Source organism: Electrona antarctica (genome assembly GCF_951216825.1).
Source record: "Electrona antarctica genome assembly, chromosome: 4".
NCBI classification, from domain to species: domain Eukaryota; kingdom Metazoa; phylum Chordata; class Actinopteri; order Myctophiformes; family Myctophidae; genus Electrona; species Electrona antarctica.
In genome coordinates, this window is record NC_136809.1 from 16,446,338 (window position 1) to 16,470,043 (window position 23,706).

General features: G+C 41.8%; 1 protein-coding gene across 1 annotated transcript in view; it reads right to left on the bottom strand.

Annotated features, from left to right (window-relative positions):
• The window catches only part of cplx2a (complexin 2a), a 32,414-nt gene extending 11,412 nt beyond the window's left edge, over positions 1 to 21,002 (bottom strand). Inside the window, exons 1-2 of the mRNA XM_079500372.1 lie at positions 20,789 to 21,002; positions 19,641 to 19,767 (exon numbers count right to left, since the gene is read on the bottom strand). Of these exons, the coding sequence (XP_079356498.1) occupies positions 19,641 to 19,671 (31 nt within the window). The 5' untranslated portion in view covers positions 19,672 to 19,767; positions 20,789 to 21,002. The remainder of the gene's footprint in view (positions 1 to 19,640; positions 19,768 to 20,788) is intronic.
• Positions 21,003 to 23,706: the final 2,704 nt, after the last annotated feature.

Below are 23,706 nucleotides of genomic sequence, written 5' to 3' on the forward strand. Positions count from 1 at the left end.
ACGGCACACTGGCAGACTCGGACTACCGGCCAAGGTGCCTGGAGCGCTGAGCCACGGCCCAGGCCTTAAATTGTATATTTTGATGAACTCTTGAGGATACGTCCCAGTTGCATCCAGGCGATGTTATTTTCGTTCTGAGGTACTGTTTGTAGTGACTCATAGGAATAGACTATGTGTCCTGGCAGTACTCCTGGTGATCGCTCATGCTTCCACGTGCGTGCGCGTGCATGTTTTTAAATATAATTTTCTTCCGGGGATGAATTAAGTATTTCTATTCTACATAAGACTAGAGCAGCACTATATAAATCTTCTCTGTTGGGTGGAAACCTCATATGTCCAAAACTGTTTCTTTTCAGGATTTAAATTCAAAAGTAGCCGACCGAAAAGCTCAAAACGTGCCGCTTGTAGATCTGCTACTTTTGTATTATAACTTTTGAATGGTGCCTAACCGCTCCAATGAATAGCTGTGTGTCTGTCCGTATGTATGTATGTACTATGTATGTTTGAGTACGGACAGCTGCAATACCGCTGGCTGAACTAAAGAGGCACTGTTGAGCAGCGTGGCCGTGTATGTCCCTCTGTATTTGACGCTGTTGTATGACCAAGCAGGACGTATAATGTTTGAAAAACAAATCACAAAAAGTGAAATATGTGGAGATGACAGGTTTCGTTCTGACAGCACTGAAATGCAGTCCATTTGGCATTTACCATTGCTAGTGTCTCTTCCGTTGTGTAGACGCCAGTGATTCTGGTCTGCTGTCTCCCAGGACCCAGGCAGCCACGCTGCTGCCTCCATTCTAATTCAGCCAGGTAGTGCATGGCATTCACCTGCTGTTCCACATCCAAATGAGCTTCTTCTAATTAAACGGAGTTAGAACACTGGCTCACCCAGGATCGGAGCCCAGAAACAAAAGTACATTTTTAGATTCTGTCTGGTCAGGATGATTTGGCCGCTGTCGTTGAGCCAGGAAAACATTGTATATAATTGCTGTCGGGCAGAAACCTCTTATCCCCCATATCCTAACTTTTTGTTTTTTACGTAAATTAACTTCCTGATTGATCATACTACAACGTCTTGAAGTTTTGAGCTTGCATATCTGGTACTTTTGCTATTTTTGAATTTGAATCGTGAAACGTCTTGGGACAGTCAGAGACGATATCCATATTTAAACGTCCGTGAATAATGCCCTACAAGAGGGACACACAAAGGACAGCCAACAATATGGTACTTTGCTAAAGCACAGGAGAGAGAGCAAAGACAATGTGCAGGAATATAAAACAAAGCCCAAAACGCTCTCAGGTGCAGAATGCATTTTGTAGATTAATTATATTCTGTGCATTTCGGGGGTTTGATATTAACAGGGGCTTGGGGCAAAATGCACTCAAACAATTACTAAATGCCCCCAAAAATAATTTAAGGGGGTCAGTAAAAAGCCCTCCACAGTTTTGTAATTGTATAAATATCTGGAGGCATTAACATTGCATTATCAAACATATTATGAAAATGAGTTGCAAGTAAAAGACATATTAAATCTATTTGGTTGAGCAGTAACCTAACAGGTCTTGGGGGTCTGGTTCCTATTCACTGAGAACTGCGCAGAATCTGCAGATTATATTTGAACATATACATTAGTATGATATTTTCATAAAATATTCTTAAAATAGTTTATATGTACCGTAGTTGGAGAACATGCTATTTGGACATACATAGGAGAGTGCTGACTGGGAACATAATGCGAGTACTGCATACCAAATCGGCCCCCCTCCCCCTCTCGCCAAATTCCCCCCAAAAGTCCCTATCAGTTGAGGGGAGGTGGGGCAAAAAAACAAAAAGCCCTGAGAAAAGGTTAATTTCTAACCATGGGCTAATGTGTGTGATACAGTGTGATTACAGCAGAGCAAACACACTATACAGAGTTATAGCTGCTTCAATTCCACTTTTCTTGCACATTACCAAGGTCACACAGCCAGCCATCTTCTCATAAAATATCTCTATTCCTCTGTTCTACTCTTTCTCCCCCTCCCCTCCCTGTTTAGCCCCCCCCCCATTCTCTCTCTCTCTCTCTCTCTCTCTCTCTCTCTCTCTCTCTCTCTCTCTCTCTCTCTCTCTCTCTCTCTCTCCCCCCCTCTGCTCCCAGTCGTGACTTTGTAGGATAGATTGTAGAATGCATTATTTATAGAATCTCTGGACATGTGCCCATTTACACTGTCACTCTCTCTCTCTCTCTCTCTCTCTCTCTCTTTCTCTCTCTGTCTCTCTCTCTCTCTCTCACACACACACACACACACACACACACACACACACACTAAGAGGAACTCAAGGTCGGTTTGATGAATTGAATTTGATTTGCTTCAAGGGAGCGGATAGGAGGAGATGGAGGTGCGTGTGTGACTGCGTGCGTGCGTGCGTGCGTGCGTGTGTGTGCAAGCAAGGAGGGAGTGAACCTCCAGGCCAATCAAGTGATGCAGAGCTGTAACCCTCATCCAATCACATTTACAGTGCCTCTACTGTAAATGTGATTAACCCTGTTTTTTAAGAGAATAGCATCTCTCAAGGTATAAGTAATCAATCACGTTTTCCCTCCCCCCAAGCCACAGAGCTCTGTTGAAGGCCAACTTGCAGGTTGCACTTATGTTCAATAACCAATGTGGGTCAGCGTAAGGCACTTTCAAGAAAAATATATTTTAGGACGGGATGCCAATTTGATATAATCACTTAATCAGAGGTCACACAGGATTCAGATTAAATAAGAACAACAAAACAACAAACAAAATTCGGTTTGTCAGTTATCGCTTTGCTGAAAATAGTCGCCTTACACGTTGTTGTAGATCTGGTATTTTTGCCGAATATTCACCCCAAAATAGGGACACTAGAATTCATGTGGTTAAACCTTGAATAAAAAATGCACTTCAGACTACCTGAAGTATTCTGAGTGTGAAGTGTTTGCCAAGTGCAATGGGAACTAACCATATCTGTAGCCTCATTAAACAGGCGAGACCCGACACTGCTTCTCATCATCGCGCAAGAAACATCTTGAGCCTTTTAAGTTATCGACTATAAAATATCACAGCACTGGAAATTAAAGTTAAGTTGTTCCGTTTGTTTCGCTTCATTCTGTTCTGTTCTGTTTTGTCTTTGCTCACTTCTGTTCAGATTTATTTCTTTATTTTGCTAGTTGGTCCACGAGCGGTAGAGGTTTGTAGTGTAAAGTTGGCGTTTTTGTGAAGTTAACAAAGGTCTCGAACTGCTTTCTGCTTCCATGCAAGAGCGTAAAGTGCTGCGTCAGCACAGAGAAGGCGAAACACTTTGAGGTGGAATACGTTTATTGTAATGCCTATGGCAGCGGTGCCTATAAAGTATCATGGGTTGCAGTGTTGGAAGATTATTATTTTTTACTTAAGTAAAAGTCCCAAATCCTACTCACTCAGATCCCAGGAAGAAAAGTTCTTCTGGATCTGGACTAAATGGACTGCATATATCGCACCTGTCCGATCAGACTTTTGCTGAATAAGGGAAAACAAAGTATTGTGTTGCTATTGCTCATCCTATACCTCTCTCTACTTTTATTTTCATTTTTTATTCTCCTTTCCTTTCTTTTATTGTACCTTGCTGAATGTATGACCCTGTATTTGTTTTCAAATAAGTGTAATGTAGGTTTGTGAAAGCGTCTCCTTTCCCTTCAGAGCTGCCCAGATGTTTCCCTTCAGAGCTGCCCAGATGTTCCTCTTTAGTTTTTTTTGGGTTCCAGGAAAAAAAGAAAATGTAACTTTGGTCACCATTGAGAACATGGGAAATATACCTTAATATATATATATATATATATGATTGTAATGCACTTGATCTCATGATGTAGTTGTGCATTATGCTTGTACACGACCAAAATAAAACATAATTTCAACACAAAAAAAAAGTCCCAAATCCCAATACATTAAACGTACATGTGCATTAAAGTACTTATAGTAGGCCTACTAAAGTAAAGTACATTTATGCAAAACCGTAAATACTGATCTACAAGCTAACAACGTGTCATGATGCTAGTATAAATATTTGCCTTTGGTAAAAAACAAAAAAAACACAAAAACACCCCTGCAGAAATGACTAACCAATCAGGAAGTAGACAGGCAAATCGACCAATAACAAAGCTTCTAGGAAAATATTTGAATGCAGATTGTGGCTCCTAGATGTGTCACAGACAGAGTTTTGGGAGCGTTTTACCCATTGCTGGCTGCCTGAATACCAAAAACACAAAGTAAAAAAAAGTGACATTATTATACACTATGTTGCTTATAGCTATACTTGAAGTAGAAGTACAGAATATATATATATTTACCGGTAAGACGTAATACTCATTTGAGTACATGGATCCCAACAAACAAAAACAAAACAAAATGTTTCTCCATCCTCTTGTGAGAAGCACACTTGCGTGTTAACTAGAAACATACATTTAATCCTTCTGGCTGGCAGGGTGAAAACCTCCAGGAATCCCTAGGCTACAGTTATAAATTTGGATCCCCAGGTGTCCTTCCTTTGGTACACATGCAGGGAGCACAGGAAAAATATGTTTATTTTTTCCATTGTTTCATTTACGGGGTTAACACAATGGAATATTATTTAAAGGCCCCACTTGCAACAAGCAGAACAGAAGGAAAGGAATCAGTGGGGTGAGGTCTAAGGAGATAAACCTCATTAGGAAACCTTCTGAACCACTGCATTGTATTGTCTTTGGAAGTGGGCTGCAAAGCACGTGATCGACTCAAGGGGGTCATGGCTCATGTTACTGCATACTGTTCTGGGATCAGCCACTAAGCACAGGCACAGGTGCTCCTCCTCGTGCACAGCTTGCTTTCCAAACTGAATTAATTCGATTTAAAGTGGGCTGGGTCCCACTGGCGTGAGGATATTGTTAGTGGGCCCCCAATGCCAAAACACTCAGATTTGAATGATAATATTAAACATTATCTAAAAAAAAACAAGTTAATTGTGATATTGATAAATAAGAATTAAATTGTACTATGATCCATTGATACAGTGCAGAACACAATCGAATGATGATGAAGTAAACATGCTCAAGCCCACCCATCTGACCACTTAACACATGGGTGGGCCACAAACACTGAATTTTGGCATGCCATGATGGTAAACTAATGCTTATTGTACACTTGGTTGCATGCTGAAAGTAGTCGATCTACAAGCTCACAACGCATTGCGCTGTGGAACGTTGTGAGCTTGTAGATCGTCTATTTTCAGAGCGCAGCACCCGTTCTACTGGACCTCTTCTCCACTAGTCCCTCCCTACAATTTACAATTTAGGCATTTAGCAGACGCTCTTAATCCAGAGCGATTTACATTAAGCAATAACAAAAAGCATGGCATACATCACATATATAAAAAGTAGTTATCATGAATCATGCGTAAACTAAGAACGTAACAGTGGAGTATCTATGTAAACTATACATACTATACTATATAATATATTATACATGTGTACTATAAAGTGCTATGACTACATAAAGTGCAATTCTAGAGCTGTCTACATAACAAGCTATAAGTCTGTTTAAAATACTATCTAAGTCTACATAATGTGCTATCTAAGGGGCTAGGCTAGGGCAAGTGCTACGGGCCATGGTGGAGTCTGAAGAGGTGGGTTTTTAGTCTAAGATTTTAGTCTCGTTTGTCTTAGTTTTAGTCATCATAGCTTAGTTTTTATGTAGTTTTAGTCCGTGAGAAAGGGTAGTCGACAAACATTTTCATAGTCTTAGTCGGCGAAATGAAGTGTTCACTGTGTGCGTGTGTGCGTGACTGTGCGTGTGCACGCTCCAGAATCCAGATCATTGTGGCAGCAAGTCAGAAGTGAGTTAACAAAAGCATATTTAATCTGCCATCTGTTACTTTGCTCTTCACAAATCTGTCAGATCTCACTGCAACTCATTTGAAGTCACTCATCCTGTCAAAATCTTTATTTTGGAACAACAGCTTTGCTTTTTAGTAAAAATTATAAAATAAATAAAACTGCCAAATTCAGATGAAAACGTTTTGAAGTTTGTGCTATGTGACCAGTTTTGGGCAGTAACACGTTACTTAGTAATATATTACTGTAATATTATTGCTTTCCCCAATAATGACTAGTGTAACAGGCTATTCCTTTTGCCAAGACAGTAATATACATATCACAGTTTGGGAACTATTGGCGTACTAAATGCAGGTGTGTGGCTATAGTCTGGGGCAGATCCGTGCTCCTCGATTCAATCTAGAGTTGATTTAGTCGACTAAAATGTATTTTGGCGGACCATGATGGTGTCGAAATGCCTGATTTATACTCAGCTGTGTGCCAAAAATATCAGATCTACAAGATCACAATGCTGCGACACGTTGTGAGCTTGTAGATCGGCTATTTCCGGAGAGTGGCACCTGCACACAACCAAGCATAAAATTACTTGTCTTCTACTGGATGTCTGGATCTCTTCTCCACAATAGTCCCTCCTTAACAGTTTAGTCTAGTTTTTAATTTGTTGACGAAATTGTGAATATATAGTCTTAGCTTTAGTCATCATAGATACAAAAAATTAAATTCTTCTTCAGTGAAAAAAGGTAGTCGACGAACATTTTTCATCATAGCTTTTGTCGACGAAATCAACACATATAGTGTTGCTCCATACAGTTCAGTGCAGCTCAATACAGTATAATTTTCTTGTGACTAAAATTAATAATAATGTTGGATCAATTGGAACAGGGCTCTATTTTCGTCAGTGCTAAACCCCTTATCCCTAAATTAAACTTCTTTGCCTTTTTTACTATTTTGAAAAACATTTTTGGATAGTTCAAATCGATCTACAAGCTCACAACGTTTTGATGTAGATCGGCGAGTTGAACAATTTAAGAAAAAGATGAAGTTTAGGGATATGGGGTTTAGCACTGGCGAAAATAGAGCCCATTTCCTGAAAAGTTAACACACCCGACAGCGACGGTATCCGAAGTAGCTCACGACATGCCATGAAATGTCAGAACATTGTGAGCTTGCCTATACTTCAGATATATTCCTTTTCTCCAAACTTTTGTCTAGGGGTGTTCTCCAAAGATATTCAGTGAGATACAATCTGTCACATTAATATTTAATGTGACAGATTGTATCTCACTGAATATCTTTGGAGAACACCCCTAGTGTGGTGTTGACACATCACACTATAAATATAAAGTTTTTGATTTGTTTACTTTATTCGAAAGGAATCAACAACCTACAGTTAAAGTTATGGTATGGCCAAGGGACCGTGTGTGTGCACATAGGCTCCACATATTCTGTCCAAGGGAACATGTTTGTCCACATAGGCTCCACATATTCTGTCCAAGGGACCGTGTGTGTCCACATACAGTAGGCTCCACATATTCTGTCCAAGGGACCGTGTTTGTCCACATAGGCTCCACATATTCTGTCCAAGGGACCGTGTGTGTCCACATAGGCTCCACATATTCTGTCCAAGGGACTGTGTGTGTCCACATAGGCTCCACATATTCTGTCCAAGGGACCGTGTGTGTCCACATACAGTAGGCTCCACATATTCTGTCCGGCGCGCTGACATAATGAGGCGTCAAACGTGACGCGTGGCGATCTACTATTACTAGACTCGTGGAAATCAAACAACTTCTTACCAACAAGGGGGTGATCTGACAAAGTTCCATCTCCCCATCCAAAAAAGGATCAACTGATCGTGTGCTCACACGTCTTGTGCGCACACTGCTTGTGATCAGTGCACACCAATGGTTCTATGAATGAAATGAGGGAGGGAATGTAATATTACATTGTACAGTATAGTACATTATATGAATGAAATGCGGGAGGGAATGCAATGTCACATTGTACAGTATACTGTACACACACCAATGGTTCTATGACTGAAATGAGGGAGGAAATGTGACATTGTACAGTACATGTTCACTGTAAAGCGTACACTTACTATACCAACATATTGTGGAATACCTTGTATGTCCAAAACCGTTAATTTTCAGAAAATGGAAAAACATAACCTCTGTTCCAATTGTTAATACTTTTCAAGGGTTAAATATTTATAACACCAACAGACAGAATCAACCACATTCACTTTCAAAATCTTTCGTAAATAGCCGATCTACAAAATGGTAAATGGTTTTATCCAAAGTGTGTGATTGTGCATTACATTCACACACCGATGGCGGAGGAAACCATGCAAGGCACCAACCTGCACATCGGGAGCAATTAGGGGTTCAGAGTCTTGCTCAAGGACACTTTGACACTAACTCTGGGGGATCAAACTAGGAACCTTGCAGTTCCCATCCAGCTGCTCTACCGGCCACTCTACCCCTGAGCCACTGCTGCTCAAAATGTTGTAGATCCTCTTCGAAGTACGACGGCTTGTACATGTTCTAGTTTTTATGCTTTTGTGTGTTGCGCTGTAGTATGATCAAGTAGTTTACGAAAAAACAGCAAGTTAAAATATGGAGATACAAGGTTTCTGTCCAACAGCGACGATATAGCTGCTGGGATTAACTCTAACCCTAATGAGAGTCTGCCACTATCTCTGGATTTTCACTCGGTCAGTATAATGTGTAGAAATTGCAGTATTAAATGTCATTGTTAAATATTTTATCAGTCTAAAGCAAGACAGAGCGGATTGTACACTGCCTGGCTCCCAGTGGAAGTACTCCGATTTCTTCATTTTATTAAAGTAAAAGTATCAATACCACAATATAAAAATAGCCTACTCCAGTAACGTTACAGAACTAGGAACAGTACAAAGGTAAATGTACTCAAAAATAGAAAATCTACAAGCTCACAAAAGCTTTGGGGTGTGAGCTTGAAGATATGCGATTTTTCGATGTATGAATTGGTTGATGTACACTGTAATGTACACTGTACACTGTAATGTACACTGTACACTGTAATGTAAATCTACAAACTAAGTAACTAGTAACTAAAGCTGCCAAATAATTGCAGTGGAGTACGTAACAAAATTTGACTCTGAGATGTAGTACTTGAGTAAATGTACTTAGTTACTTTGTTCCTTTATCTTTATTATTATTATTATTATTGCGACTATATTACTGAAAACCTGAATTTTCCTGTCAGTGTCGTGTCACGTTATTTTTCAATATTATGGTCACGCCTTGTGACATGTCACGCCACATCACGCCTCATGACACACTCCATATATGGCTGTCTGGAGAAGACTGGATCATCACCTACATCTGCATATATGGAGCTGGTCAGCAAATCTATCTGACCTCGTCAACTGTGCCGTATTAATATTAATTATAAGAAGCTCTGTTGTTTCAGGCCTCAACACGTCAATTCAAAAAAGGGCCATATATGGGCATTCCCAGACGATGCCCTAATACAATCCCTGTTATGCCCATATATGGAGATGCCGTATTAAGAAGCTCTGTTGTTTCAGCGCGACCTCGCCCTTTAGGGCGTCTTACTGGTTATTATTTAATAACCAATTAAATAACCAAAAAGCCTACATGCATACAAAGTAAACACACACCCACACATACCGTAGGCTCATTTTGCAAACTTCTGTGGACAATTGAAGTTTTTTTATTTTGCATTATATACACACATACACATATGTATACATACACACACACACATATGTATACATACGTGTGTGTGTGTGTGTGTGTGTGTGTGTGTGTGTGTGTGTGTGTGTGTGTGTGTGTGTGTGTGTGTGTGTGTGTGTGTGTGTGTGTGTGTGTGTGTGTGTGTGTGTGTGTGTGTGTGTGTGTGTGTGTGTGTGTGTGTGCGTGCGTGCGTGCGTGCGTGCGTGCGTGCGTGCGTGCGTGCGTGCGTGCGTGCGTGCGTGCGTGCGTGCGTGCGTGCGTGCGCGCTCGCGCATGTCATTTACAACCATGCCTGTCTCTTGAGGCTGAACAGAACAAAGATATATGGCTCACAACACAAAGCTTCGAGGTCACAGTAAAGGTCATTTAGGGACAACGGTGTTTTTACGGCCTATCAGGTTTGTCATTGACATTCTACAACAGTGCTTCTCAAATTTTCAAGGACCCACGATTTTGGGTGCAATAGCTATGAGAGTGTACAAGTGGAACCAAATGAACCCATAAGGGTGAATTACAAACCTGTAAAAGGGTCCATTTGGTTACCAACTAGCAATAATTTAGCTGAAGAGAACCGTTGGTAAAATAATTGGTCCGTGACCCAGAAATGGGCCCCGACCCAGTCTTTGAGAAACAGTGGTTTAGTGGCAAAGGGCCTCCATACACAACACATCTGGATGACATCGACCCTGAATTGATGAACTGACCACCCGCAGCCTGCAGTTAAATTGATGAACTGACCATCCGCAGCCTGGAGTTAAATTGGAATTTGTGAAATCGGTGGAACTCTTGACCCTCCCCCCGAAGGATCGGTCAGGGATGAGTGAATAGGGATGAGATCAAAAATCTAAAAGAGAAAATCAATTTTTATTGGCAAATGTCAAGCTGACCTCAGTGGTTTCTATTAGCATCTTAAATGCTAACAAGCTACCAGCTGACATTTCTCTGTAGTGCCATTGTTACTTTCCACTAGCTACTGTAGCACCCCCTAGAGGCCATGCTGCTCTTTACACCCAAGACCCAACCTCAGTGACAATTTACAATTTAGGCATTTAGCAGACGCTCTTAATCCAGAGCGACTTACAATAAGCAAGAACAAAAAGCATGGGAATACATCACATATGTAAAAATGCATTTATCGCGAAACATGCGTAAGCTAAGAACGTGACTAGAACATATCTATATAATGACACTATACATATAAACTATAACTAGAACATATCTATATAATGACACTATACATATAAACTACACATATATGCTATACTATGCTGTACATATATACTATGAAGTGCTATGACTACATACAATGCACTTATTGTGCTGTCTACATGACATGCTATAAGTCTGTTTCAAATGCTATATAAGTCTAAGAAGTGCTGTCTAAGGGGGGTAGGGTAAGTGCTATGGGCCATGATGGAGTCTGAAAAGGTGGGTTTTCAGACTACGGCGGAAGATCGGGAGTGATGCTGCAGTTCTGATTGCAACGGGAAGTGCATTCCACAGTTTTGGGGCCAGAAGGGAGAAGAGTTTGGGACGTGTGACCAAAGTGGTTTGAATATTTACAATAGATTTGTATTTAAGCGGTGTGGTGGTGTATTTTGTATTAACTCATAATTGTAAACACAGACAAACCTTAAAGTCAAATGAAATAAAGTGTATGTACCATAATTACAAAGTTAGAAATTAGTGGTTTCCATCAACCAGTTTTCATGCACATTTTGGATTTTGCGCATAAAGCCTTCAAGGGAAATGTAAATGTATTTCGGGAGGCGGATTTTGTGGCTTAATGAAATAATGTAATGGGGGGGATGGAAACACTTGCCGAATACACACGGTGTGTGTGTGTGCGTGCGTGCGTGCGTGTGTGCGCACACACACACAGTATACCGTATTGTGCCGTATATTTAACGACTCTGATTATAAGACGACCCCCATTTTTCAAGACTCATTTAATGTCAAATAGTCTAGTCCCCCATTATAATATGACCCTGTTTTTTTTAGGATATTTCCATTGGAGGAAAAAAACGTCTTATATTCAAGCCAATAGGGTGTATAGTTTTACATAAATCTTCTCTTCTAGGGGTCCCTGACACAAAACCTTTTCAGATGGGGGGTTTGCCGCCAAATACACATCAATTTGGGGGTCTATCTCACTATCATTTTTCAAAAATAGCAGATCTACAAGCTCATAGCGCGGCTATGAACTTGTAGGTCTGCTATTTTTGAAAAATCGTGAATGTGGCGCAAGTCTTTGAATATATATTATTTCAGAGCGAACGTTTTAAACTCAAATCTTTGCTTCTGAGGGGGTCCCTGGAACAATATATTTTCAGATGGGGGTCGGCGGACAATTACATATCATTTTTGGGGTCCTTGACTTGAAATATTGAGCACCACTGATACAGAAACATAGGTATTTCAGAAAACTGTCAGGATTTTTTAAATTTCAACGTCAGGCCTAAATTTTGGTGGTCCCCAGGGCCAGGCCCTATGTTGAGAAGCACTGATCCATTTCAACTTGTTATCTGTAATAATTGCCCATAGTAGAGTAACGGCTTTATGGAGCTCAGTCGTTCCTCCATCACACTCACACACGTCTTGGCTGTGATGTTGTGAACTCAAAACTGGAAATATTTTAATTGGGCAGTAGGAAGTCCTCGGCCAAAAAAATCGGATTCTCTATGCCTGGCAACAACAGAATTCATTCTTCAAAGTACTATATCCCAATGAGATAGTGCTCTAAAAACCTAGATGTATTGTAAACATTACCTATCTCGAAGCCTGCCTGTTCAGGGGGTGGGGGGTGTTAGCCAACAAGCCCACACGACGTGTGCATCGACGTAAATAAATGAAACCGCTCAGAGCAGAGCTGTGAAATGTTCCAAGAAATGTTTGTTATTGTTCAACATTCTAGTATTCTAGTATATTGTTCATAACATTCAAAATGCTCAGCTATTTTTGAATAGACAAAGTATAAAATATGGCTTAATTGGGTTTAGTAGCCTACAGTACATGTTTTGTACCTCAAAGTTGTACTTATGTTCAGTACAGTACTTAAGTAAATCTACTTGGTTACTTTCCAGCACTGGGATTCAACCAGTGCACATACAGTAGCAACAGTCAGAGCAACAGGCCAAGGTCATAATTTGGCTGCCAAAAAAGGGAAAAAAAGAAAGAAAGATTATTCTGTAGCCTTCAGGCTGAATCCTGCTGACTCATCATGCTAACATATATATATTTTCTTCTAGATCTATAAATGGTAAATGGTAAATGGTGCATTTATATAGCGCCTTTATCCAAGGCGTTTTACATAGATTGTGCATTACATTCACCCATTCACACACACATTCATACACCGATTGCGGCGGAAGCCATGCAAGGTACCAACCAGCACATCGGGAGCAATTTGGGGTTCAGTGTCTTGCATAAGGGCACTTCGACATGTAGCCAGGAGGAGCCGGGATTCGAACCGCCGACCCATGGATCATTGGACGACCTGCTCTACCTCTTGAGCCACAGTCGCCCCCACAGATCTATAACCAAGGAGCCTTGGCGAATAGCTTAATGTACCGCACTACCGCACGCACACATGCGCGAGCACGCACGCACACACCCACGCACACACCCACAGGCACACACTATTTCTTGGCTAATGCCTACTGTAACTGCCTTACTGTTGGAGTTCTCACCATCATGACATTTTAGTTGATTGAAGTGTGATTGACGATTTAATTGTCACCCTGATGAAGGCATTGTTGCCGCAACGTGTAGGTGTATTTTGTATTCTTGCCATGCAATAGCCAGACTATTAAAGGCGTTTGAAATTTTCCGCAAGAGTGCCTTGGTCTCTTCCCTTTGTTGCAAATCAATTTTATCACCCATTTGCACCAAAGAGCACCTTGTTGGGGATGTTTGCTTCAGCCAAACAGATGCACTCCTTTCTCTCTTTTTGAGAGGTGCTAACCACTCCTACACGCAGCAATGTGTGCCTGTATGTCTCTGTATCTGTATGTATGTCTAAGCACGGAAGTACCTTTTTTCACCACCAAGAGTCACTGTTTCGCAGCCTAACACACACACACACACACACACACACACACACACACACACACACACACACACACACACATACAGTACAAATATTCTCAGATCTACAAGCTCACAACGTACAGTACTACGAAGAACAGTACAGTACAGTACTATGAACTACAGTACAGTACTACGAAGAACAGTACAGTACAGTACAGTACACTGTACTGTACTGTACTGTACTGTACTGTACTGTACTGTACTGTACTGTACTGTACTGTACTGTACTGTACTGCACTGTACTGTACTGTACTACAAAGTGCAGTACAGTACTACAAAGTGCAGTACAGTACAGTGCAGAATATACTATGAAGTACAGTACTACAAAGTGCAGTACAGTACTACAAAGTGCAGTACAGTACAGTGCAGAATATACTATGAAGTACAGTACTACAAAGTGCAGTACAGTACTACAAAGTGCAGTACAGTACTACGAAGAACGGTACAGTACAGTACAGTACAGTACAGTACAGTACAGTACCAACAGCACCACTCACTTCAGATTTATTTCGTAATTGCGAGGCAATTCTCATTTATCTCTTAAGTGTTTCTTAACTCTTGTAAAATCTGACCCAGTCCAAACATGTCAAATGCTGTCAATGCTGGCAAGTGGCAATGCCACAAATGGTCCACCATTTGTGAGTTCAATCATTAGACACACAAATGCCTTGCTTGCATCTATGCTTCAGCAGTGCATGGTTCTCAAAGTATTTCATTTCAAGGACCCCTAATTTAGTATGCATTTAGGATTAGGCTATACAGACCCCATTCATTTTGAGTCAACACATGGACCAGTAAGGGTCATTTGATTTGTACACTGGTTTCTTGGTTCCTAACTATCAATAATTGAACTGGGGACCCCCTGGCACCTCCCTAACGACCCCTGGCGGTCCCCAAACCCCACTTTGAGAACCAATCATTTAAAGAACACCACCCATGCATTTACTGTACACACCCCAAAAAATAGCAAAAGTAGCTATTTTGGATACTTTTGTGTGAAGCTGTAGTAGCCTATGATCAAGTAGGGCTGCATTCATTTACGAACAAAAAACACAAAGTTAAACTAAGAGGTTTCTGTCCTACAGCAATGACATATTCATGCGGTTTAAGAAGCAAGCTTGAATCAATACTTAATCAATAATTGAATCAATAATTTGACCTCCTGTGGGCCTGCATTCTCAATGAGTATCTGCAATATCAGTAGCTATCCGCAATAGCCTAAAACTGATACCCACCCTGAATTTCCCTTGGGATTACATGCCAGTGAATATTGTAATTCAATTTTATTTTATTGAGAATTATTCACTTAAATTAATGTATTGACTGACAACTGATTGATGGTTTAGCTAATTGATTTCTGGGATAATTGTTTTCTTTCATTATCTGCTTTGTCCGCAGTGGGAAGTACTTTTACTTATTAAGTAATTCTTGAGTATCTGTACTTGAGTATTTGGGTTTTTGGATACTTTAACTGTTACATTTTAAAGATATATACACTCTACTTTTGACTCCACTACATATCTAAGAAGGGAGAATGTACATTATTAATTAGTATTATTAAAATACAGTGAAAACAGCCGATTTACAAAGCTCACAAACGTTTGTTAATCACTAATATTGATGTCCACCTTTTGTCCACCTGGATAGTGTGATATTCAGTATGCAGTCAGCATTTCTTCAGAGGAGAGATCAGTGTTGTTTGCAAATATCAACCGATAGCCTTAGATGAGCCATAGATGGATGAGATCAGTAAAACATACATTAATTGACAACATAAACATTATCAATAGACCTTATGGTAAAAATGCAAATGCTGTCTAGCGAAAGGCCACAAATGGACACAAAGCTAACTTGGATCTCACTCCCTCTTTTTCGCTCAAACCCGCATGCATGAATTTAGCATATTGTCACTGTTGGGCAGAAGCCTTGCATGCCCATATTTCATCTTTTATTTATTTATTTTTCATAAATGAACGCCCTATTTTATACTTACATACTGTCATATGGCAGTGTCATGCAAGTGCCAATAATAGCCGATCACAATATAAAAAATAAAATCACTGGGAAATCCTCAGAACTTTTGACCTACAGTATAATGACGTGCTGAAAATAGGAATGCCAGGTTAGAAGTGGTTAAAAGTCTGTTGGTTTTATAAATATTTAACTAATGGAACGTATAGAGCCTGTGACTGAATACTGTAATAACTACATTGGACCTATTGTACCACAGCTTTTTTTTCCCCCATTTCATGAAATGTAAAGGGTTTGGAGTTTGGACATACAAGGTTTCATCTCCCCCATCAAGAATCACAAGCCACGCAGACCATGCTGACACGTGCGTGCAAAGACAAATAAAACCGTGTGATTTATTGTACTATGCTGTCAAATGTGTTCCAAAAGTGCAAGTGCAGAAGGGAGAGTGCACGGTAAAAAAAAAAAATCCCCAGTGCTCCTTTTCTTCCCACTTGTAACCCTTGAGAGTGTACAAATGTAACCAGACGGTTATATTACCACTGTGTTGGTTCAGAGTAAGCAGTACGGTGGTACTGGTATATAATCGTAATGCAGTGCAGTTTACTTAAGGATTCAGTGCGCGGACGCACAGGACACGGCAGCTATGCAGAACTAGGCAGCGGAGGCACCTCCTGCATCCCAATGAGCTACTGTACCACCGCCTCACACCGCCTACTGTAACTGTTTGTACAGTAAAACACCACTGTACCACCGCATCACATCCCTACTGTAACTGTTTTTACAGTAAAACACCATTGTACCTGCAACCTCATATCCTAGACACTTACAGTATGAGTTACTGAGTTACTATTGTAATTTAGACAATCCAGATAATCAAAAAGGGCACAAAAAGGGCACATAATCGCGCAAACTTCCCGCATATTTCGCAACTTCCTGCATATTTGACCGCATAAAATCACATAAAACCCTGCATATTTTGCAACTTTTCACATATTTCGCATATTTCACAACTCTCGGCATATTTCACAATTTCCCGCAATTTCACTGCATAAAATCACGTAAAAACCTGCATATTTCATCGCATAATCAAGGATTGTTTTCCCACGTTTTTCTGGATGGTCTATAATAGTAACTGTCTTTACAGTTACAACAGTGTTAGCTACAACAGAGGTTCTCAACCCTTTTCATGTCATGGACCACTCACATTGATATGCATTTCTGAAAAAAAATCATCTGAAAAGACAAGATTTATGTTACAACTGTTCAAAATTATTCCAATTCCAATTTCTCACCATTTTTCAAGATTACTCAAACCTTTTCAAAAACAGCCAATCTACAAGCTCACAACACTGAGTTTTGAATACCTGAAGCATAAAATAGGGTTGAAGTGGTTGAACGGATTTGAATGCTATATTAACACATTTTCAAGGTCCACTTTCCATCCATGCTTGATTCATCCACCTTTCTTACATTAAGGTTACAGTGTTCGCAAATTATAATCCTTACTTGTTACTTACTAATAAGGCAGGTGCAATAGGGATGAGCTCAAAATAAACATCCATCTCACTTTTCTGCAGCTGTTAATAACCAACAGGAAATGAACAAATAATTGTGTTCACAAGTAGGGTGTCATGCCCTTCTGCACACAAGCGCACGCACGCACGCACGCACGCACGCACGCACGCACGCACGCACGCACGCACGCACACGACACAGACACAGACACACACACACACACACACACACACACAGCCCCCCAGAGTTATCGCTGCATTTATTACATGGCTTTATAGCACTGTGAGGCACAGGAGATGGGACATTTTGACTGCAGTGACAGGATAGGAATTCTTAAGTGGGATTAAAACTGTTGAGGATGCCTCCTGCCGACCGCTGGCGACAAAAGTGTTTTGACAAGAACTGCATACTGTATCTACACTGCAACACAGTGTTCACACTTTGTCAGGGCTGACATTGTGTTTGGCATTATGGGTTTAAAGGCATGGTATATAGTAAATGGTGCATTTAGTGCCTTTATCCAGAGTGCTTTACGATGTGCATTTCATTCACCCATTAATTTACACGCACGGCAGAGGAAACATACAAGGCACTGTTAACCTGCTGATCGGGAGTGGTTAGGGGTTCAGTCTGTGTCTTGCTCAAAGGACACTTCGACACTAACATTGAGGGAGCTGGGCATTGAACCGGGAACCTTCCTTTTCCCAATTTGCTGCTCTGCCTCCTGAGCCACTAGTTCATTAGGCTCCTTGTTCAGCTTACAACTACAACTTGTACCGGCAGCAGATAACTTACTGTGTAGCAAAGATACGGTAAGGTACCAGGGCTCTCCTCGACTAAATAAATTCTTAGTCTCTATAGTCATTGGCATTCTGTGAAGTTGTGTTTGCTATAGCCTATATGATCATGCTGAGTTAAGCATTTTAAAGATGCAGTGATTTTAGTATTTTTTTCCCAGTTTTTCATGTGTTTATGCGGTGACAGTACTTCATTAAACCCCTTGGTGCATGTGGTTGTTATGTGCAATGATGTCTTCCCTTTGTATTTAGGGTTTCTTCCTGGAGGCTGAAACCTTGACAGTCAAACGTGCCAAAGAAAATAACAGTGATATAGTGACATCACAATATCATCCCCTCCCCTAACCCTTTATCATACAACAGCTGTGGGTGCGGCTTCAGTTCTGGTGGATCACCACCCATCACCAGGCAAACCAGGCATACTTAATGCACTGTGATGGGCATGTCCACATAAAAACAACATTTTAACAAATACTGTTCACTATTTTGAAAGAAATCTTCCTCCTTATATGATCATGTTTTAGGGTGGAAAAAAATCACGGCACTCCATCTTTAAGGCTGGATGAAGCTTATAAATGAGCAGCATTCAACGTTGAAAGTCATAGACTGGCCAAATTATATGTATTGATTTTCCAGAAATGCTTGGAAAAAAGCATATAAAATTACTAATCAACCAACAGTCTTCTAAGTCGACTAAAACAAAACCACCCTGCAGCAGTGGCTCTCAAAGTGGGGTCCGGGGACACCCCAGGGGTCCTTATGGGGAATCAGAATCCATTTGACCCTTTAACCCTATATATATATATATATATATATATACATCCGCTATCTCTACTATATGTATGGAACAACCCACTAGAAACAGGTCGCTTCCCTGCATGCTGCCTGTGCTCAGTGGGTACAGCAGGCTGGCGTCAGCACCACAGCCTCTGTCCCATGGGGCTCATTGTCAGCATGGTCAAGTCATGCACGGCTCCTGTGCTCTTATTACATGCACTGCTTCTCAACAGTGTCTCCGGGGACCGCCAGGGGGTCCAAATGGACCCTTTCAGTGTATACAAGCGCTATAGCAAATGGACCCTCATGAGTCCACATTTTGGTTCCATTTGTTGAGAACTGTGGAGGTGGGGGTGGGGTAGGGGTGGAGCTGGAGGGTTGGTGTAGGAACACCGGGAGTCATTCGTTTTTTGCGCAGGATGACTTATCATCCCAACCTATACCAGCTCGTACTATAGCCTATATACTGAGTCTATACTCGTAGACTATACTGTATATATATAGACTATAGCCTATACTGTACCTATAGACTATAGCTGATATACTGTACCTATATACTATAGCCTACTGCCGCAACAGTCCTTTAAATCCTTTCCACTGCAGTGCTGTTAAACCAGCCTCCAGACCGGCCACTCACTCACACACTCTCTCACATACACACACGTGCGCGCACGCACACGCGCACGCACTCACACACTCACTCACTCACTCACTCTCACACGCACATGCACGCACGCACACACACTCACTCACTCACTCACACACACACATGCACACGCACGCACACACACACTCACTCACTCACTCACTCACTCACTCACACACACACACGTGCACGCACGCACACACACACACACACACACACACACACTCTGTCACACTCCAACATAACTTACCTCCCATCGCTGCTTTCATTACAAAATTCATGATGAAGCAATTCTGTGTACTCCTTCCTTTTTGGTCCTCAAATAATCACGGACAAGATCCGTTCCTCTGTGGTCAGCTGTGTTTGGAGATGACAACCTATATGTGATGAGAAGGAGCAGAGAACAAGAGCCTATATATGATACGGCTAATATAGTAGTAGCACTCAGCCTTATTTATGATGGTAATATGCGATGGTGAAGCTACTACGGTGACGGTGGCCGTACGGTCGGTATATGAGCCTACTAGTGAAGTTTGACGGGATGGGGGGGATGATGACTAACGCTGCGTTCGGTACGTGGCTGCCTGGCTGGTGCACCTGCGTCCTCCTCCGTATAGCAGCCCAGGCTCCTCTGCTGTGCATTTATGCTGACTGTGCTTGTCTGACCGTGATGTGTTTTCGTGGAAATAAATAACTCAGGTCAGATATGAGGTATAGCCTATACTAGACTTTAGAGCATATTTTTTGCTATGCAGTATTGGGTTTGTGGACCGCTCTCATTATGTCAGTATTCGGTGATACGCGGCTGAGATAGCCACAGTGAAAAGCACAAGATATTGCTACACTTGCATTATCCCAAAGTGAGAAACCGCAGATAGCCTTATCCTAACGACTAGCATATAGCCTATCTGGTGTAAATATAGCCTATACAATCTCCGGTCGGTGTATATAATTGTCCCAATTTGGAAAACCTATAGGCTGTATTTTCCGCAACGTTTTCACGTCACATAACGATAAAAACCCAAACCTCGGCCCGGGCTAATTTACACGCTGCAGGGCGTCCAAACTTGCAGTTCGAAAACAGCCAATCGCGTTATTAAGTGGCTTCACCTGAGCGTCGTCTGCCTGCAGCATCCGCGGCACAACGATGCTCAGGCTAGTATTATTAGTATTATTATTATTTACCTCAAATGAACCGCAAAAGCACCCGGTTCTGTCTATGCCACGACGGCACCCCGTTTAGCGTGCATCGTATTTCAGCACCGTGTGGGGTGGACAGTTCCTCGGGATTCCCCGTCCTGTCCCGCACACAAACGCAAGCGCAAACAGTCGACCGTCGTCTTTATTGCCACCACCACGACATGACGAGCGGCGTTGACGGCCGCATATATCGTTTACCTTGAGCCTGTTTCTGTCGCCAAAAAGAGCGAGAGAGAGAGAGAGCGGCGTTGTCGTGTTATCCTTGTGCGGGAAATGAAGTTGTCGCTCAAAACGGAGCGAGTGTTGGGGTTTTTTTTGTTGTTAGTTTTTTTTTTCAGCCACTCAGTTTGCGGTCATCATCCCTGTTATTTCCAAGTAGCTAAAGGTACACGGTCTACACACACACACGCGCGCGCGCACACACATACATACACACACCACACACACACGCACAGCGCAGGACGCGACCGTTTCTTCCTGCAAAGAGAGATGAGGAGGGCGTCAGAGAGAGGGGGAACTGCAGTTGGCTGCCGCCTTCCTCCTATGATGATGATGATGCTGATGATGGCAATCACATGTGCTCCTCTCCCTCCCTCCCCATCTCTCTCTCTCTCTCTCTCTCTCTCTCTCTCTCTCTCTCTGTCTCTCTCAGAAGTCACGCTAACACTTCTCATCCTCTCCATCACAGAGAAGAACTGTATTGTCCACCCTAGTGTAAATTAAGATTAAAAGCTAGCAGATACGCTATATGAAAACTGTAGATAGGCCTATCCACCATACCTGCCAAGTGCCAACCCTCCTGGCTCCTGCATTTCGCAGGAGACTCCTTCTTTTATTTGACCATTCCTCCTGCAGTACAACTCCTGCGCCAGCACTTCTCCTGCTTTTCTCGTGCTTTTGGGGGATTTCACCCTTTTTGCGTGGTCAACAAGTAATAGTAACACTAGGCCTATTCTTTTTGCGTGGTCAACAAGTAATAGTAACACTAGGCCTATTCTTTTTGCGTGGTCAACAAGTAATAGAAACACTAAGGCCTATTCTAAATTTACTTAAATTTACGTAAAGTAAGGTATTGTCGGCATCAAAATAAGTAGAAGTACTCATTATGCACAATGTCCCATTTCACAAGTTTCCAAATGTATAAAATCCTTTGAAAATAGCAGATCTACAAGCTCACAAAGCGAAAATAAATCACACCGTGTGAAGTGAGCAGTGCAACTGTAGCGTGTGGGGGTCCGCGGGGGGTCCCTGCAACATCGAGACCCCCATGAACGCGCCCAGGGGGCCAGCCCGGTTCCGGCGAGCCGCCCCGCGTCCGAAGCAGTCGAGAAATGACAGAGTTACCATATGGGGGTCCCCGGGGGGTCCCCGCAACATTTCCGGCGAGCCTTCCCGCGTCCGAAACGGCCGAGAAGTGACAGAGTTACCGTGTTGCAGCTTTCCGTGCTCGGACACGTACGTACGCATACACGTACGTACGCATACAGGTACACATACATACGGACACACATAGCTGCGTAATGGAGCGAAGGCACCGCTCAAAAATCTAAACTGTAGCATGTATAGTTACTTTACATCACTGCCCAATCGGCCCCAGCTGATTCCACTGTTTTCTCCTCTGTCTACTCAATGTGTTTTTTAGTCACCTGCAGTGATGTGTTCCCGATATTAAAAAGAATCTAATGACTCTGATTAGTGCAGGGCTGAGCATGTATGAACTTTTGACTCAACAGTTCATACAAATGGTAAAGCTTGCTTGCTTGCTTTTTGTTTCGAGTTTCCGGAGCCTTGTGCTCCGCGTAGGCTCTCCCATTGGCAAACTGGTCTCTCAGGCGAGGGTCCCGACAAAGAATTGTTCAGGGCAGGTCAGCAGGCCCTAAGGGGGAAGAGAGTGTTGTCTAGCCAACACCATGCAGCTGCAGGACTCCTGAATGGCTGAACCTCCACAGACACTCTCCTATAGTATTGTTATATAGACTCCTGATATAGCTGAACCTCCACAGACACTCTCCTATAGTATTGTTATAGACTCCTGATATATAGCTGAACCTCCACAGACACTCTCCCATATTATTGTTATATAGACTCCTGATATAGCTGAACCTCCACAGACACTCTCCTATAGTATTGTTATATAGACTCCTGATATAGCTGAACCTCCACAGACACTCTCCTATAGTATTGTTATAGACTCCTGATATAGCTGAACCTCCACAGACACTCTCCTATAGTATTGTTATAGACTCCTGATATAGCTGAACCTCCACAGACACTCTCCTATAGTATTGTTATAGACTCCTGATATAGCTGAACCTCCACAGACAGACACTCTCCTATAGTATTGTTATAGATTCCTGAATGGCTGAACCTCCACAGACACTCTCCTATAGTATTGGTATAGACTCCTGATATATAGCTGAACCTCCACAGACACTCTCCTATAGTATTGGTATAGACTCCTGATATAGCTGAACCTCCACAGACACTCTCCTATAGTATTGTTGTTATAGACTCCTGATATAGCTGAACCTCCACAGACACTCTCCTATAGTATTGGTATAGACTCCTGATATATAGCTGAACCTCCACAGACACTCTCCTATAGTATTGGTATAGACTCCTGATATAGCTGAACCTCCACAGACACTCTCCTATAGTATTGGTATAGACTCCTGATATAGCTGAACCTCCACAGACAGACACTCTCCTATAGTATTGTTATATAGACTCCTGATATAGCTGAACCTCCACAGACACTCTCCTATAGTATTGTTATAGACTCCTGATATAGCTGAACCTCCACAGACACTCTCCTATAGTATTGGTATAGACTCCTGATATAGCTGAACCTCCACAGACACTCTCCTATAGTATTGTTATAGACTCCTGATATAGCTGCACCTCCACAGACACTCTCCTATAGTATTGTTATATAGACTCCTGATATAGCTGAACCTCCACAGACACTCTCCTATAGTATTGTTATAGACTCCTGATATAGCTGAACCTCCACAGACACTCTCCTATAGTATTGTTATATAGACTCCTGATATAGCTGAACCTCCACAGACAGACACTCTCCTATAGTATTGTTATAGATTCCTGATATAGCTGAA